Source organism: Mesocricetus auratus, unplaced genomic scaffold (assembly GCF_017639785.1).
Source record: "Mesocricetus auratus isolate SY011 unplaced genomic scaffold, BCM_Maur_2.0 Super-Scaffold_100055, whole genome shotgun sequence".
Lineage (NCBI taxonomy): Eukaryota > Metazoa > Chordata > Mammalia > Rodentia > Cricetidae > Mesocricetus > Mesocricetus auratus.
In genome coordinates, this window is record NW_024429232.1 from 3,305,549 (window position 1) to 3,321,853 (window position 16,305).

Sequence of the window (16,305 nt, forward strand, 5' to 3'; positions counted from 1 at the left end):
CACCTATGAAGCAATTGGAAAACATATTGCCTAACACCCCCTTAGGAAAAAAATCTTACAACTTGTTGAGTCTAGGGTCCTGCAATGACAGGGGGCAGACCACCAAGGTCTATTAAACCAGAAGCAAGCTTTATGTATGCCAGGAAAAGAAAAAAAATCTCTGAGGGTCACAAAAGCTTATCCGAAACAGCCGTGTCCACAGTCAGAGTTCAGGCTTCTGAAACTGGCAAATTGGGTGTTTTCGAACTCCCCTTTTTATAGTAAGAAGCAAGCATTAGTCATGAACAAAAGAATTTTTACAATCTCAAGGTAAAACTCAGTTACAAATTGCTTTTTACAATTTCCAATAACAGGGTTTTTCAGTTTAACTAGTGTTTGCATCTAGTCCATGTTGTGCCCAAGTTGCAAAGTCCCCAGAGACCACCAGGAAGACAGACCCACCAAACTGCAAAAACAAGGTTTAATGATTGTTCATCCAACCATGACAGGGACCCCGTCTGTCCCTGTCTACTGCTAGTTCCCTATCTACTGCTAGTTTTTTTGCTAGGTTTTATAGACAAAAGTTACAGGATTACATATGGGATGGTTTCTGATTGGTTGACATTTGGGAACAATTAGGAGCATTTCTCAAAGTCATATTTTGGCATGAAATACCTGTGTACCAATTATTTTCATTGGTCAGTGCTGAGAGGGAACATTCTGTGGTTTCTGTGGCATTGTCTTGTTACTTGCAGATGGCCTGTTGTACATAGATACCAATAGTTTTTAGAACTGTATCCTGGAGACTACAGGGGAGGTTTTGGTCCCTTCCTCCCTCCCCAGTTTCTTTTGTGGCCAAATAGTTCCCAGGAATCAAGCATCTAGGAGGCTGGGGGTGGGGGGTGGGGAGTCTGGAGTTTCTTCGTGTTTAGTTTTGGCTGTAGGCTTTGAGAGGCCAGAGGATCTGGAATTTCCTTGTGTCAGAGGCCTACGTGTCTTTTCTGTAGCCTGCCATGCTAAAACAGGGCTGAGTGAGGACTTGGTGCCTTTATTTCTAAATTATTAGAAGTGAAGCCATTGAGTTTAGTTTACCCCTTTCAATCCATTGTTTCTCTCTGGAGATTTCTGGTGGTGTTCACCAAAACTCTGCACCCCCCTGGTACAGCCAGTTTTACATAGCTAGGAAGAGTGTGGAACAATGCACATTTAAAAGTTAACTCAGCTCAATTTGCTGGTCATGAGTGGGGGCGTCTGAAAGCTGACTCTCAGTTTTCAGAGAGACCCTTAGTTTGCAGAGGGCCGTTTTAGTCTTGCAGACAGAGCTATCAGTCGGTGTAGAGCAAAGGAGCCCATTGTGATGCCCCTTAAGCTGCTCTCATTCTCCTCTGCTGACGACTTTCTCTCCTTACATTTCTACATTCCTATTTCTGGGACCTACATATCTACATCCTTATTCTCGGGCTTTTCACAATAAATGGTATATTTATTTGTTACTGTTAGGTCTCATTTACATTTTTTTATTTAATGGTCTAGAGAGATTGCTCAGTGGCTAAGTAACTCTTAGTAACGCTTCCAGAGGACCTAAATGGCAGCTCACAACTGTCGGTACTCCTGTTCCAGGGGACCCGATGCCCTCACACAGACAGACCTGCAGGCAAAACACCAATGTACACAAAATAAAAACAAGTACAAAAATATTGACTTAAATTTTTAATCAAAAAGATTTATATGAAAATTAAAACAACTAAATGTAATTGCAGGTGTCTAGCTCTGACTCTTCCCCTTTTGGCACTGTTTGCTGTTGTTTTTATTTCATGTGCACATCTGTCTGTCTGACGGTGTTGGATCCCCTGGAGCTGGAGTTACAGTTGTTAGCTTCCATGCAGGTGCTGTGAATGAACAGGTCCCTAGCAGCCGGTCTCTCAGCCACTGAGCCGTCTCTCCAGCCTCATTCTCTTTGTTCTTGTTAGCAAAAAAATTGTGCCTCCATTCAAGGCCATGGATATTCAGAGCTCTTGATAAAATGTAAGACCATTGGGGACAGGCGGTGTGCTGTAAAATTCCAAGCAAAAAATAGCTTATTAAGATTTCCAAATTCCTAAGGTTTTAGGGGTCTACTCAGGTTAACAGAAACTGACTTAGAGATGTATGTGTAACCACTTAGGTCTTTGCTAATTGTGTTCAATGTTGGGTCCCAGGGACATGCCAAAAAAATGAAGAACACACCACCAAAGCCTAGGAACCAGAAGCAAACTTTACTCCAACCACCACGGGGTACAAGAAACTCGCAGCTTGGTAGGGCGGCAGGTCAGAGTCGGGCTTCTGACACTGTGACAACGGACGCCGGTTTGGGGCCTCTTCTTATAGTAACAATCAAGCTCCAGGCGTGGGTCAAAGAGCTTTTACAGCCTTGAGGTCAGGGTTAGAGTCTGGTTACATTGTGAGGGTTGCAACTTTCCGTTACAGGGTGCTAACTTGGGATGTCTGACACAGCTGCCTTCTGAAATCCCTGAAAGAATGCAAGGAAGAGAGTAGAGAGCATGTAAAAGGATGTCTGAAAGTTAAGGGAACACAACACGGGTTCCACAAAAGCAATAGTTACAGGCTAACCTTTACCCACCATAACTGCCTAGCTGGACGCTGCCCAGACGGGAGGCAGGAAACAGTTGTTGTAAGTGTTTCCCTCTGCCGGGTGGTGGTGACGCATGCCTTTAATCCCAGCACTCGGGGGGCAGAGGCAGGTGGATCTCTGTGAGTTCGAGACCAAGCCTGGTCTACCTATCGAGTTCCAGGACAGCCTCCAAAAAACAATATAAACCCTGTTTCGGAAAAACCAAAAAAGAAAAGTGTTTCCCTCTGTGCACGGTAGCTGCCAGACTGACTTGCTCTTAAGGCAGAAAGCATTGTTAGCACTAGCTATCAGCTTCAATTTCCCCAAAAATGTGTTTAGGCTTACAATTTTAAATTCTGGGCTCTTCATTCAACACCAGACTTCTAAAAAGCTTTAGTCTAAAAGAATATTTTGGTAGGTAAGATATATTTGATAAATAAGGTTTATAAATATCTTAGGCCTATTCGGGCTAAGAGGCACTGACTTAAAGATACAGGTCCAGTCTTTTTGTCTTTGCTGACTTTGTTAAGCTTTAGCTGTTTGGATAAACTAAGTCATATAAAAACTGTGATATAAAAAGATTAAAAAAAAAAAAGCAAGGCTCTCAGCCTCTCTGTGGATGTGAGGACCTAGGCCTCACATGGCTGCATTTATGGTTTTGTAAGGGTCCCAGTCCCTCTATGGACTGTATTTATGGTTTAAGGTTTCATTTTACTGCTAGAGGATTTTCAATTAAATCTTCAATTCAAAATTTTAAAGCTAAAACTTAACAGAGATAAACTGTGAAATTCTAATCTCATAAAAATTGCTAATCTGTTGTAATCTGTTGAAGATAATTAAGATATGTAAGCTACTGGCCAATCACCTTATAAATGATGGAATTTTTTAATATGCTCAGAACTATGCTTATAGTCATGCTAAGTCATTCATTTACGGAATGACAAGCTTTAGCTTAATATGTATGTTTCCAAGGTTAGGCCTAAAGCAAGTGACTAAAACAAGTAATGGTTAGAGAGTTCTGCCAACTGCTGGCCTCTGAGCCAGGGAAGTTAGGGAGGTCTTCGAAGCATGGAGGGTGAATTCCTCTCCACTTAGGGTGCAGTGGGCGGGGAGCAAAGGGAAGAGGTCTGTCTGTACACCCTTTGCTGGACTCTGAAAGTGTTGTGGGTTTGTTTTGTTTTTAATGTCCTGCTTGTTTGTTTTTAGCTGCCCAGAATTCTAAGGTCTGTAAACACAATGGAATTGTTTTGTTTTGGTTTTTGAGAGAGGGTTTCTCTGTGTTTGTAGCCCTGGCTGTACTGAATTTTGCTCTGTAGACCAGACTGGCCTCAAACTCAGAGATCTGCTTGCTTCTGTCTCTTGAGATTAAAGGTATGAGCCACCAATGGCTGACTCACAATGGAGGTTTTAATCTGTATCTAAAGCTTTAGCTAGTAATTGAGAGATTTTGGCTCAGTCTGGATGGGGAACACTTCTACCAACCCAGAAAAGGTACCTATAAAAACCAGCAAGTACTTGAATGCTCCCCTGGCAGGCCTGATCTCAGTGACGTTGATTTCCCAGAGTTCACTGAGGTGTTGGCCTTTCATCTGGATGCTTTCCTGGGTAAGGGCTCTCTGTTTTGGATTCACTTGAGCACATACCTGGCATCTGGCTGAAACACCCCATACTAGGCTGCCCAGTCTAGGTATAACAGACTGGTGAAGGTCAGTTACCAGAGTTCTGTCAATTGTTCAATTGTTTCTTTCCCTCTGGTGTCCTCCACCCACCTGAGAGTTTGAGCTGTCCATTTCTTGGTTTGCATCTTCTGTTTTCTCGTGGGGTTAGGGTCTGCCACCAGAATAGCACCAGGCCCCACTGGTCTTAGGGCCTTTTGTCAGGCAGCCTGGTTACCTCTTGCCTCAGGGAGTCATCCATCGGTTTATGGAGGATAGCAATTCATAGGAGAAGCCAAATAACTTCTAGAAGGACCAAGATTTCTTTGTTTTTAATGTCCTTCCCCCAAGTGGTGAGAAGCCTTCTTTTTCCATAGATCATACCATGGACATTTGAGGTAGTAACAGCATAATGACTGTGTATATTGTGGTGGGCTTTGCTTTTCCCTAATCTGAGAACCTGGTTCTAATGGATCAGTTCTGTGACAATGGACTAGCAGAGTTGATGGCAGTGTGTTTCTCAAACCAGACTTGAGAGTTGTAGTAGTTTGAAAGAAGATGTCCCCCTCCCCCAGAGTGTGGCACTATTAGGAGGTAAGACTTTGTTGGAGTAGGTGTGGCCTTGTTGGAGGGGTGTGTCACTGCGGGGCAGCCAGCTTTGAGCTCTCCTATGTTAAGCTAAGCTCAGTTGCTTCTTTTGCCTTTGGATCTCAAGCACCGTATCTGCCTGCATATTGCCATGTTTCCCGCCAAGACAGTAATGGACCAAATCTCTGAAATTGTAAAATAGTCCCAATTAATTATTTTCCTTCATAAAAGTTGCCTTGGGCCAGGCGTTGGTGGTGCACGCCTTTAATCCCAGCACTCGGGAGGCAGAGGCAGGTGGATCTCTGTGAGTTCGAGGCCATCCTGGTCTACAGAGCAAGTTCCAGGACAGTCTCCAAAACAATACAGAGAAACCCTGTCTCAAAAAACCAAAAAAAAAAAAAAAGTTGCCTTGGTCACAGCAATAGAAACCCTAAGACAAGAGTGGACCAGGAGTAGGGCCTGGCACTGGGTCTCATGGGCATTAGACAGCCAGTGCTGTAGCATTCTGGGCACCCTCAACGGTGTGGGTGCTGTGAGTATAAGATCCTGATCCAGGTTGGCCTGTTTCATTAGACTAGAAGTTGCTACCACAGCTCTTAGACAGGTGGCCATCTTGTGGCTACAGGGTCCAATCCTTTGGACAGGTATGTCACTGGGCACTTCTATGACCCCAAATTTTGGGTTAAAAACACCCTTTGTAATGTATTTATTTCGTGAACAAACATATGGAAAGGTTTTGAGACATCTGGAAATGCTAAGTCAGAGCTGCTTTTAAAGCCTCAAACACCTTTTGTTTAGTCCCGTTCTGATTAGGAGTTCAGTGTCCCCACCGCTTGTGCTGGCATATAGAGACCTTGCTATTTCCATAAACCCTCATGTAGAGGGGTGGCAATAGAAGCCACACCTGGGAACTCTTGAACCTGCCTCTCAGTCTTTAGGTGTAGGATCTGAAGGATGGCAGCAATCCTACTCTGAGACAGGCTCCTTCTGCCTCGCCTCAGCTGGGAGCCAGGGCGGGTAGCTCTTGGGCCCCAGCTCCCTCGGGGTCTCTGTAAGTTGCTTGTCAGCTAATAACCACAGGTGCGTCCTGTTTTCTAGTCCTGGCTTACAACCCCGGCCTTGCCCCACTGGCATCAACCTCTAGTTGTGAAAACACAAACTCACACACACACACACACACACACACACACACACACACACACACACAGGCGTGCGCATTTTCTTAGCACAAATGGCCAGACATCTTGTCTTTCATTTAAATCTCCAGGCTTTTGCCCAATACATTAGACTTGCTTGTGGCACAGGCACCACAGATAGCCTCTAATATACAAAGTCAGGCTTTCTTAGCTGACATTCTGTAGCCCGAGGCCTTTCACTCTCTCAGCAGTCCCAAGGTGGCCCTTTTATATTTTATCTTAGCTTCAGAGGTTAGGAGGAGGTATGGTTAGAGTACACACAGTAAGAGTTGGAGGATTTCCAAATCTTTGGGACAACATGGTCCAGGTAAGTTGCCTGCTGTAACCTCTCTGTGGGTCTGTCCATGTAAAAGCACAAATGGGTTGACTCACCTCTGCCCACGGAGGCTGAAGAATGCATCCTTCAGGTCCAAGAGTGTATACACCTGTTTCTCTGGAAGAATCAGATTCATGAGAACCAGAGGTCCCAGGTTTCTTCACAGGCAGGAGAGGTGTACTCCAGGGTGACTGGCAGGGCACCAGGATGCCTGTCTCTCTAGTCTGCCAGTGTGGACCACAGCTTCCCTTTTTGTATCCAAGGTCATTGGGTATTGTTTAATCTTATGAGAGTAGCTGAACTGATTAGTTGGACAATTATAGGAACTGGGTGTTGGGCCAGTCTTGGGGGCTGGGGGGTTGGTTTCTGCCCGTAGCCCTAGGAATCTCTGTTGTCAATCTGAGAGATAGTCCAACCTTATCCTTTGATTGGGGGCAGGACTTTCAGCTAGAGGACATTCTTCTGACAAAGGGCAGGACGCCAAGACTTTGCTGGGTATCTGTATGTCTGTGTCTTGTCGTCAGAGATGGTGACAGTGGCTTTCAGTTTATGAAAAGGTCTGTTCTCTCCATCAGTTCTCTGTTGTTAAACACCTTTGAGCTACCTCCAGCAACTGGGACCTATTTATACCTTTACATTTTTTAAGTTTTATAATAACTAATATATATTAACTAATATCTGGGGCTGACTGGGTGACAAAGGAAATCTTTTTATCAGCTGTCATTAATTCTTCTAAAACGGACCTGGTGAACATTGTTTAAAATCCCCTTGGTCGGTGTCAGACAGAAGTGAAAAATCACTCTATCCAGGCTGCACCGTCCAGCCTCGGGTGGTTTTCCTACTTTTTTTCCTTCAGAGAATGATGAATTTTGGTTGAAGAGGAGACAAATCATGAAAGAGGCTTTGGGCTGCTTAGAACAGCCTGGGGAGCAGAGGGAATGCATCTCAGGGAAACCACTTCCCCTCCCCTGCATCCTGCTTAGATATCAGGGGGCCCTCGGTGAGAGGCCTGGTGCCTCTACACAGGAACCATGGGCAGGAGTCAAGAATGAAGGAAACCAGTGAGTGCCCTGGAGTGGGACAGGTGGAGGGCTGGGGGGTTGTTTGTTTTTTAGATTTAGATTGGGGGGCTTCTCTGACTAACCTGGCAAAACCAAAAGGATTCAGATCCCCAAAAGAGAGGCACAGTTTTGTTTTTTGTTTTTGTTGTTGTTGTTGTTTGGTTTGGTTTGGTTTTTCAAGACAGGGTTTCTCTATGTAGCTGGCCTCAAACGGAGATCCACCTGCCTCCTGAGTGCTGGGATTAAAGGCGTGCACCACAAATGCCCGGCTGAGGCACAGTTCTTAAGTGGTGAGTGAGTGTGTGTGTGTGTGTGTGTGTGTGTGTGTGTGTGTATGCGCGCGCACACACCCATGCATCTTACACCAGAGAAAGCCTCTAGTCAATATGGGAAAATAGAACTCGCAGAAACAATAGAAAGGCAGGCAGACAAAGACAGAGAGAGACAGAGAGAGAGACAGAGAGAGAGAGAGAGAGAGAGAGAGAGAGAGAGAGAGAGAGAGAGAGAGAGAGAGAGAGAGAGAGAGAGAGAGAGAGAGAGAGAATGAGGGTGGCCACCAGCTTGGACAGACAGGAGGATCCCAGTGATGTCTCAAATGAACCCTGGATACAGCCATCTCTGACCTGTCATGAATGTCCAAACAGAAGGTGTTTATCCAGTCTTACTCCAGAGGTGACAGACCAGGCGACATGTGTTTCCTTTGGGGTGAAGGTGTCAGCCCACTCCAAAGCATTAGACAGCAACTGATCAAAGGGGACCCTGGGGACCTGGAACATCTCAGGTTGCGAGCCCCCTAGGAGTTCCTTGACCTCTGCACTCTTCCCTGCTCCAAGGGCATCAGAGCCCCTCAGTGTCTCACAGTCTGGAATCTGGGGGTCTCTGTGGGACCTCCAGAAATGTTGTGAGAGAAGACTGCAGCATGGGTTGAAGCCGATAGAAAGTCTTTGTTAGCAACTACACTGAATGCTTAGATCCCAGTGTAGCACTGACCCATCCTCAGGGGGAGCATGTAAACACAAAACCATGTTCTGGTTAACAAGAATGGCTACTCAGAAGCAGGACAGTCCAAAAAGCAAGTTAATATACTTATAGACCTCCAGAAGTATGGACTTTGATGGATTAGGGCTTTGCTTTTGTTTTGGCAGGTGGGTGGTGTCTATGTGCTAATTTTGTGACCTGAAATGGTACTTCCATCATGGAGTCAGTTGTGCTAAGGTCTGGGTACCTGTTACACACTGTACGGGAAGGGCTCCCAGAACTCCATGTAAGTGACTCTGGGTTGACCAGCTCTTCTGTCTGGGAAAAGCTTAGGAAGGTTCATGCAAACAGGTGAGACAGAGCCTGCTCTGCCCACACAAACACCCCCTAGAGGCCCAGCTGGAGTCAAATCAAGCTGGATAGTGTTCTGCTGAGTGGACAAACCAAATGTGTCCCTGTTTTCTAACTCAACAAACCCAGCTGGGGCCTTTTCTGCTACTTTGCACTGGAGGGTCTGCATCATCATCTGAGCGGAAGGCCGGGGTCCCCAGGGCTGCCTGGCCTGAAATCAGTACAGCACAGGCTTGATCAGGGAAGGCTACTCGATTCGGATCTCTCCCTGGAATTTTCATGGGCGGGAGTGGGGGGTGGGGACCCTCTCACTTTAACCGCAGGAATCACAAGTGCCTGGTTTGATGGCTGAAGAAACTCCATTTTGTGCTAGGCATCCAGTTTGGTACCTAATAGCTGTTGGTCTCTGACTCACGTTTCTGAAAGATAAGGTCTACCCAGCCCTGACTCCTTGGTCCCTCCTTCCCCCATTTTCTTGCTATGACATGACTAACTTCTGGTTTGGCTTCTGTAATGGGCTTATGCAGACATTCAAGGACTATTTTGAAGTCACCTTGGCCATCTAATCTAATCTTGGCAGAACAAGACAGCTCCTGTGGTTTTACCCTTTAAAAGCCCTTCTTAAACTACGCCCGCTTCTGGACCGCACATCTCTGATTTGGGTTAGACACTGTGGCCCTGCTAGCAGCCTTAAAATTTTTTGCTTGGAGTCGGGGGAGGAGGTGTGTGTGGCACGCGACTTTAATCCCAGCCTTGGGGAGACAGAGGCAAGTGGATCCCTGTGAGTTCCAGGCCATCCTGGTGTACAGAGCAAGTTCCACGACAGCCAGGACTTTGTTACACAGAGAAACTCTGTCTTAAAGCAATTTTTTTTTTTTTTGCTTAATTGTAATTTGAATTAAGTCTGGAGGCCTTTTCCGTGGTCGAGAACTCCTTAGCAACTGGCAGCAGCTTCCTCCCTCCTGATGCTGGTGCGGGTTATGAAATCGCAGCAAGAATTCCTATAGCCACGTGCGAGGACGCACCCGAGACAGTCTGAAGTCTGCCAGACTGCTTAAGGTCAGCTGCCGCCTGTAGCAACGCGTGTGGTCCTGGTTGGGGCCAATTCTAATAACGCTATGGCACCCGGGCTCTGACGCCTCTGCCGGGCTTTTCTGCTGCGTTGAAAACAGATTCTCCAGACCGTCTTTGTTGGACCGTAAGGGAGGGACCCTCGTGGGGAGGACACACAGCATAAAGGCTTGGAGCGCCCAGAGGCCACCGAGGCGTGGTCCTCCGGGGTCCAGAGCGTCCCGCAACCGGGGGCGGGGCCTCCCGGAGGAGGAGCACTTCCGGCCGACGCGCGGGCGGTCTTCTCCCGCTCGCAAGGTGAATGGTCGCCCCTCCCAGCGGGTCCAAGGCGGACCCTTCGGTTCATCTCCGTGGTTGTCTGCTTTCTTCCACTGCCGAGACTCCGGTCAGCCCTGGCCCCGGGCCTTTGAGTGGTTTCATCCGGGGGCGTCCGCCCGGCGCCTGCACCCAGCGCCTCCACCTTCTCCCGGCGGATGCTGCTGCCCCTCGCCCCATGTGTGTTCCCTGTCATCCTTTCTGCCCTCATCACTGTGGAAGAAAACCAGCCCCTCTCTTTGGGCTCCATTCATTTATAGCAAATCAAGTTAAGGAAAAATCTTCTCCCCCATTTTAACATTTCCTCGAGTCATGTAGCTCAGGTTGGCCTCGAACTTGCTGTGTAACCAAGGATGCCCTCGAACTTCCTGTTTCTGCTGCCTTCACTTCCCAAGTGTTGGCATTAGAGGCACGCTCCACCACACCCAGTTTTTGCGGTGCTGGGGATTGATCTTACGGCTCTAGGCTTCGGGCATGCTAAGCAAGCATTCAGCCAAGCGAGCCTCATCTCCAGCCCGGAAAGCGCACATAACGTACACTTGTGGGTGGTGCTGTGGGAAATCTGGGCTTGGGGTCTGCAGCCTCAGAATCTTTGGAATCCGAGGAAAAGTTTTCCCTCGGGAAAAGCATCCCTCTTATTTTCATGAAGAGTTCTCGTGCCTTACGTTCACAGAGCCAAAGCCCCCGCTATGGCGCCAGTGTGTTCTCTGGAAGCGCACACTTGCTCTCCTCCGCAGGCTGTGTTGGGAGAACATTTAGTCCTCTGTTGAGAAGAGCTCGGGGCCACTGCCTCGCTGGTGATGCTGCCAGGACTGAGGAGGCCTTCAGACTGAGTAAAAATGCAGGCCCCTGTACCGTGGACCCTGCAGCTCCCCAAGAGTCCACCCGCCTTTTCTTGGCAACCTTCTCCTGCTAAGTAGAAAAGCGAAGTGTCAGCTAGGGTTGCTGGAGGCTGGCATGGTGCTCTTCAACAACACTCTCCGTCCCCTTATCTACCTTGGTTTTCATTTTCCTTGGGTCCCAGGTGCACACCCCTTGAGCAGGCCTCAGGAAGATGGCAACCTTAGAGGACACTGAGGAGTCCACCCCTGGCTTGTCACGCGGCGGTCTCTCAGCCCCCGGGCCAGCTGGGGACCATCACCATGTGGCACAGCCGCACTTCATGGGCACCCTCACGGTATTTGCCCCAGACCACTATGCCCCTCTGCCCCTCCTCTACCCCATGAGAATGGTCTGAGCTGTGTCTTGGGCAACCAAGGGAGGGAGGGGCCACTTGGGTAACTCATTCGGTGCTCCGGCCTCTGGAAAAAGCCCTGAGGGAGTGAGGGAGGGCAGCAGTGGTTGAGGCCATGCTTTAACTCCCTGGATATGTTTCTTTCTCAGTGTAGATGCTGAGCACACTTCAGGTCTCGGCAGTCATGTAGTCCAGCGGGTTCATCCCTGAGGCCCACAGGAAGCCTCTCATGAGGTAGTGCCAGTGAGGACAAGATCCCACATGGGGACCAGCTCTCCCTGCGGGTCTAGAGCTGCGGCTGATGCACAGAGCTGAGGGTTATGGACGGCAGCTGCGCTCTGTACCAGGCTCCCTTAGGAGATGCCAAAGCCCGGCCACAGCTTATAGATGAACAGTCACAGGTAAGGACAGAGATCTCACTCCTAGGGAACCACAGTGGTCAACCCAGAACCAGATGGGAGCCCCAAGCCCTGTCCTGCTTGCTGCCCGGCTCCAGGACCCTTCTGCTTGTCCCTAGAACAAGTCTTGGACAGGGCCTTACATCACTGTGCTGTCCCTGGTGGGCCTGTGAACAGCGGGACACAGAGAGACAAAAGTGGGCTTGGAGCTAAGGTATGGTTGTTGGCGGAGCTTGGGAAGGCCCTGAGCGTCTGGAGGCAGATGAGGGAGTGGCCATCGCCCCTTTCACAGATATACAGGAAATAGGTGGCATCTATGCCTGCTTCCTAGCTACCAGCAAGGGCAGGGCTGCCTCAGAGCCGAAGCTCAGTTCTGCTGCTGCTTCACATGTGCTTGAGGCCTCCCAGGATTCCATTTTTGTTGAAGTAGGGGGGGGTCTCATAGTGTTGCCCAGGCCAGCCTTAAACTTGAGGTCTCCCTGCCTCAGCCTCCTGGTCTCCAGAATTACCATGTGTCACACCACTCCAGGCTCCTTCCGGATTCCTTACCACAGAAGACCCCAGTGTTCTGAAGCCTATCTGCAGTTCTCCTGCCAGGACTTCTGGGAACCTTGGGCTCCCAAAGAGGTCCATCCAGGTCCCAGCAACCTGCAGAGTCACGTTTGCAGTCATTTCAGGGCCCCTGTCCTTCAGGAGCACAAAGTGTGGAGTCACGTTTGCAGTCATTTCAGGGCCCCTGTCCTTCAGGAGCACAAAGTGTGGAGTCACGTTTGCACAGTCATTTCAGGGCCCCTGTCCTTCAGGAGCAGTGTGAGTCACGTTTGCACAGTCATTTCAGGGCCCCTGTCCTTCAGAAGCACAAAGTGTGGAGTCACGTTTGCAGTCATTTCAGGGCCCCTGTCCTTCAGGAGCAGGTGAGGTGAGGGACCAGGAAAAGCGTAAGCGAAGAGTCGGCAAGGGCCCCTGTGTCCGGGTCCTATGGGAAAGGCTCCTAGCCACAGCCCGGCCCACCCTGGCTAACCTCCGAGCAGGAGTCCTGCCTAGGCTGTAGGGGATAAAGCAGTCCTGGGACGTCTCTGATCTTTCAGGCGCACGTCAGGAGCCATGCTGGCTTAGGATGCTGAAACTGAGAGATGGGACCTGGGGGCAGCTGTGGGGCTGAGTGCAGTGCGAAGGAAGCCAGGACTTCCGCCAGCATGGGGCGAGCCCAGGAGCTGTCTGGCAGCTTGTCCCTGCCTGCAGACCTCAGGGAAATCCGGGTTCACAACGCCAGGCCCTCACTCAGCAGGGCTCCCTCAATGTGGGAGCAGGGCACTGGCACCACACTGGCCTGATCTTCTCTTTGGGGCATAAGGCGATGCTGGGGAGGGGAGGGGTATACTATGCGTGGGGGTCTTGGCCCCAGAGCCTTGGAGTCCTACTCTAAGTCCAGGAAAGAGAGAAAGTTCAGGAACACTGCCCTCTGGAGGACAGGGCATGAATGAGCCTTGGTCCCCTGCCTCCAGGCTCCCCCGTTCCAGTCCCGAGATGCCTTCCAGGGCATCAGACCTGGACCTCCAAGACACAGAGGAAGTGGAGGTCAGCAGAGACACCTGGCCTGGTGAGTGAGCAGCCCCTGCCCCACCCTAGGCAGCCTTGGGAGCTCCCACCCGGATGCCGTGCCGAGGGCCACCCCGCCTGGGACTCTTCTTGGGCCTAGCTGTCACTTCTGTCTACCCACGGAGGCTAGGTGGGCAGGGCTGTGACTGTGACAGTGACTTCTAGGGCCGTCCAGATCCCATCCCTGCAGCAGAGCAGGCCTCAGGCACCCTTGTCACCTGACTTTTGTGGGGTACAATGAGTGTCTTCCCAGCCATCTCTACCTAAAGGGCCACTTTTTAGAGCTCTCTAAATTCCAGGTCCTTGCCAGCCTTAATAGCAACCTGTACTTCCTTCCCCCAGCTGAGGGAGGCATCACAGGTCTAGTTAACCACCCATAAGGCCCCTGCCCAGGCCCAGGGCCTCCATCTGGTGGGGGAGGGGGCAGCTGCTCCTGAGACTTCGGGGGCGCTCCCATCCCCCACCTGGCAGGTGCTCTGTCCCCTTCCCAGCCTCTCCTTCCTCCTGTGAGTAGCCCCACCCAGCCTTTCCCTGGCCTCGGCTCCTGGAACCCACAGTAGGATGAGGCTGGGAGCCATCCACCGTTTCTCCTTTCAGACTCCGAGTGGGAGCTTAAGAAGACTCCAGCCTCTCTCAATTCCCACAGAGCTGGAGGTGGGCTCAGACGGAAGGGCACCGAGGGGCCTCTTGAAGAGTCTTCCCAGCATCTCTAAGTGTGGGGACAGCTTTGGCCAAGAATGCACCTTGGAGCATCCAGCAGGCCTGTCTCCAGGGACCGTGCCCTGCTCTCAGGAAAGGGACACTTGGCACATGGTACTCTTGCCTCAGGGAGCCCTAGGCACTGAGGACAGCGCCAAGAAGGCTGCTGAGCCGGGCAGTAGTTTGGGTCGCAGCTTCCGGCAAGCCCGCCCACGGAGCACCAAGCCACACCGCTGCGAGGCCTGTGGTAAGGGCTTCAAGTACAACTCTCTGCTGCTGAAGCGCCAGCGCATCCACACGGGGGAGAAGCCTTACGCCTGTCGGGAGTGCGCAAGCGCTTCGGCAGCTGGCAGGGCTCAGTGCAGCATCACTGCATCCACACTGGCGGGGGAGGGGGGGCGCGGGCGAGAAGCCAGTGCGGCCGGGCCTTTAGCCAGAGCTCCAGCCTGGTGCGCCACCAGCGGATGCACACCAGGAGAGGCCGCACTCTGCAGCCAGTGCAGCAAGGCCTTCATCTGGAGCTCGGTGCTCATGGAACACCAGCGCTTTCACACCGGCGAGAAGCCCTACAAGTGCGAAGATTACAGCAAGGCCTTCGGCCAGAGCTCTCAAGCTCATCCAGCACTACCGCGAGGAGTGCACACCCCAATAAAGTGTGCCGTGGGTGACGTGGGGACGGTTCACAGTACATGGCAGGGCATGGCCTGTGTCCAAGCATGATGGCTAAAGAAACTGTTTGTGCTAAGCATCCATCTTGGCACCCACTAGCCATTTGTCTCTGCCTCCAGGCCCTAGAGGGTAAGTTCCCAATAATTCAGTGACCCCCACCCGGAAATGCACAGCCATGACCATCTCCTTGTTACGCTGTGACTGTTGGCTCCTGTAATCTGCTTATGCACACATTCAAGGACTACTTTGAGTTCTCCCTGGCTACCTAATCTTGGCAGAGCAGAACAGCACCAGGCTTGTGTGTGCAGACACTCAAGGTCTTCCTATGGATTTTCTCTTTAAAAATCGCTTGGCTTGGCAGTCTCTAGTTTGGCTCAGGGATTGCTGTCCTGCTAGCAGGTTCAATAAATTTAACTCATTATAATCTGGACTCAGCCTGTGGTCTTTTCCTGAGGGGGTCTTGAACTCCATAACATTTGGTGACTCATCCCGGATCCCTGGAAGACCCCAGACTCAGGGCTGGGGATTCCAGGTAGTCCAAGGCTGCCACAAACTAGAGTCACTAGATGGGACAGACCCTAGACGGGTAAGAGCATTGTGGACTTGGAGGCCTAGGGAAACCCCAGACTGTGGCCACTGAAAGTTTGTAAGCAAAAAAAGTAAAAAATTCCCAGCCAACATACATTTGAAACCCAGACCAATTAGTGAGTTGTTCTGTTCTGGAAGTTCCAACATCTGGAGAGACATAGGGAGATGAGACACGATCATAGACCCAGTCCCCAGGGACAGAATGTCCCCCTGGTCCTGCTGCATGATTGAAGATGGCCACCACTGTCTGTCTGTCCGTCTGGTCTCCAGGGACAGAATGTCCCCCTGGTCCTGCTGCATGATTGAAGATGGCCACCACTGTCTGTCTGTCTGTCTGGTCTCCAGGGACAGAATGTCCCCCTGGTCCTGCTGCATGATTGAAGATGGCCACCACTGTCTGTCTGTCTGTCTGGTCTCCAGGGACAGAATGTCCCCCTGGTCCTGCTGCATGATTGAAGATGGCCACCACTGTCTGTCTGTCCGTCTGGTCTCCAGGGACAGAATGTCCCCCTGGTCCTGCTGCATGATTGAAGATGGCCACCACTGTCTGTCTGTCCGTCTGGTCTCCAGGGACAGAATGTCCCCCTGGTCCTGCTGCATGATTGAAGATGGCCACCACTGTCTGTCTGTCTGTCTGGTCTCCAGGGACAGAATGTCCCCCTGGTCCTGCTGCATGATTGAAGATGGCCACCACTGTCTGTCTGTCTGTCTGGTCTCCAGGGACAGAATGTCCCCCTGGTCCTGCTGCATGATTGAAGATGGCCACCACTGTCTGTCTGTCTGTCTGGTCTCCAGGGACAGAATGTCCCCCTGGTCCTGCTGCATGATTGAAGATGGCCACCACTGTCTGTCTGTCTGGTCTCCGCTGACCGCTTGGAAGCCATGGCTTTTGATGTTGCTTGGAGGATCTGTGTTTTCTGCTGCGCTGTGAGTGTTGTTGCAGACAAGGGACACTGACCCTCGACGATGCCGTGCTCTCCTATGAAGCAATGGAAAC

The 16,305-nt window shown here is 50.5% G+C and overlaps 1 protein-coding gene and 1 long non-coding RNA gene across 8 annotated transcripts; one reads left to right on the forward strand and one right to left on the reverse strand.

The window, feature by feature from the left end:
* Positions 1-1,676: 1,676 nt before the first annotated feature.
* LOC121136252 lies at positions 1,677-6,648 on the reverse strand. The gene is made up of 2 exons (XR_005873393.1): positions 6,402-6,648; positions 1,677-2,031 (listed from the first exon to the last, which is right to left on the reverse strand). It is a non-coding gene; the product is annotated as an uncharacterized LOC121136252 (long non-coding RNA).
* A 1,272-nt stretch (positions 6,649-7,920) lies between these two features.
* On the forward strand, positions 7,921-15,150 carry LOC110339288 (zinc finger protein GLI4). Of its 7 annotated transcripts, none has more exons than XR_005873399.1 (4): positions 7,921-11,756; positions 11,873-11,967; positions 13,259-13,353; positions 13,950-15,150. XR_005873399.1 is itself a non-coding variant. In XM_040736421.1 (2 exons), exons 1-2 carry the CDS (start codon positions 13,234-13,236, stop codon positions 14,769-14,771), a joined length of 942 nt encoding a protein of 313 aa, XP_040592355.1. In that variant the 5' UTR covers positions 11,984-13,233; the 3' UTR covers positions 14,772-15,150. The 7 variants fall into 7 exon arrangements, 1 of the variants encoding a protein (XP_040592355.1); XR_005873395.1 differs by lacking the exon at positions 11,873-11,967 and having other exon boundaries at positions 7,921-10,301; positions 11,146-11,756; XR_005873396.1 differs by lacking the exon at positions 11,873-11,967 and having other exon boundaries at positions 7,926-11,298; positions 11,505-11,756.
* Positions 15,151-16,305: the final 1,155 nt, after the last annotated feature.

Coding starts and splice junctions, on each gene's coding strand:
- LOC110339288 (XM_040736421.1), top strand. CDS start 13,234: ATGAGCCTTGGTCCCCTGCCTCCAGGCTCCCCCGTTCCAGTCCCGAGA. Junction 13,354..13,949: donor CAGCAGAGACACCTGGCCTG/GTGAGTGAGCAG, acceptor TTCTCCTTTCAG/ACTCCGAGTGGGAGCTTAAG.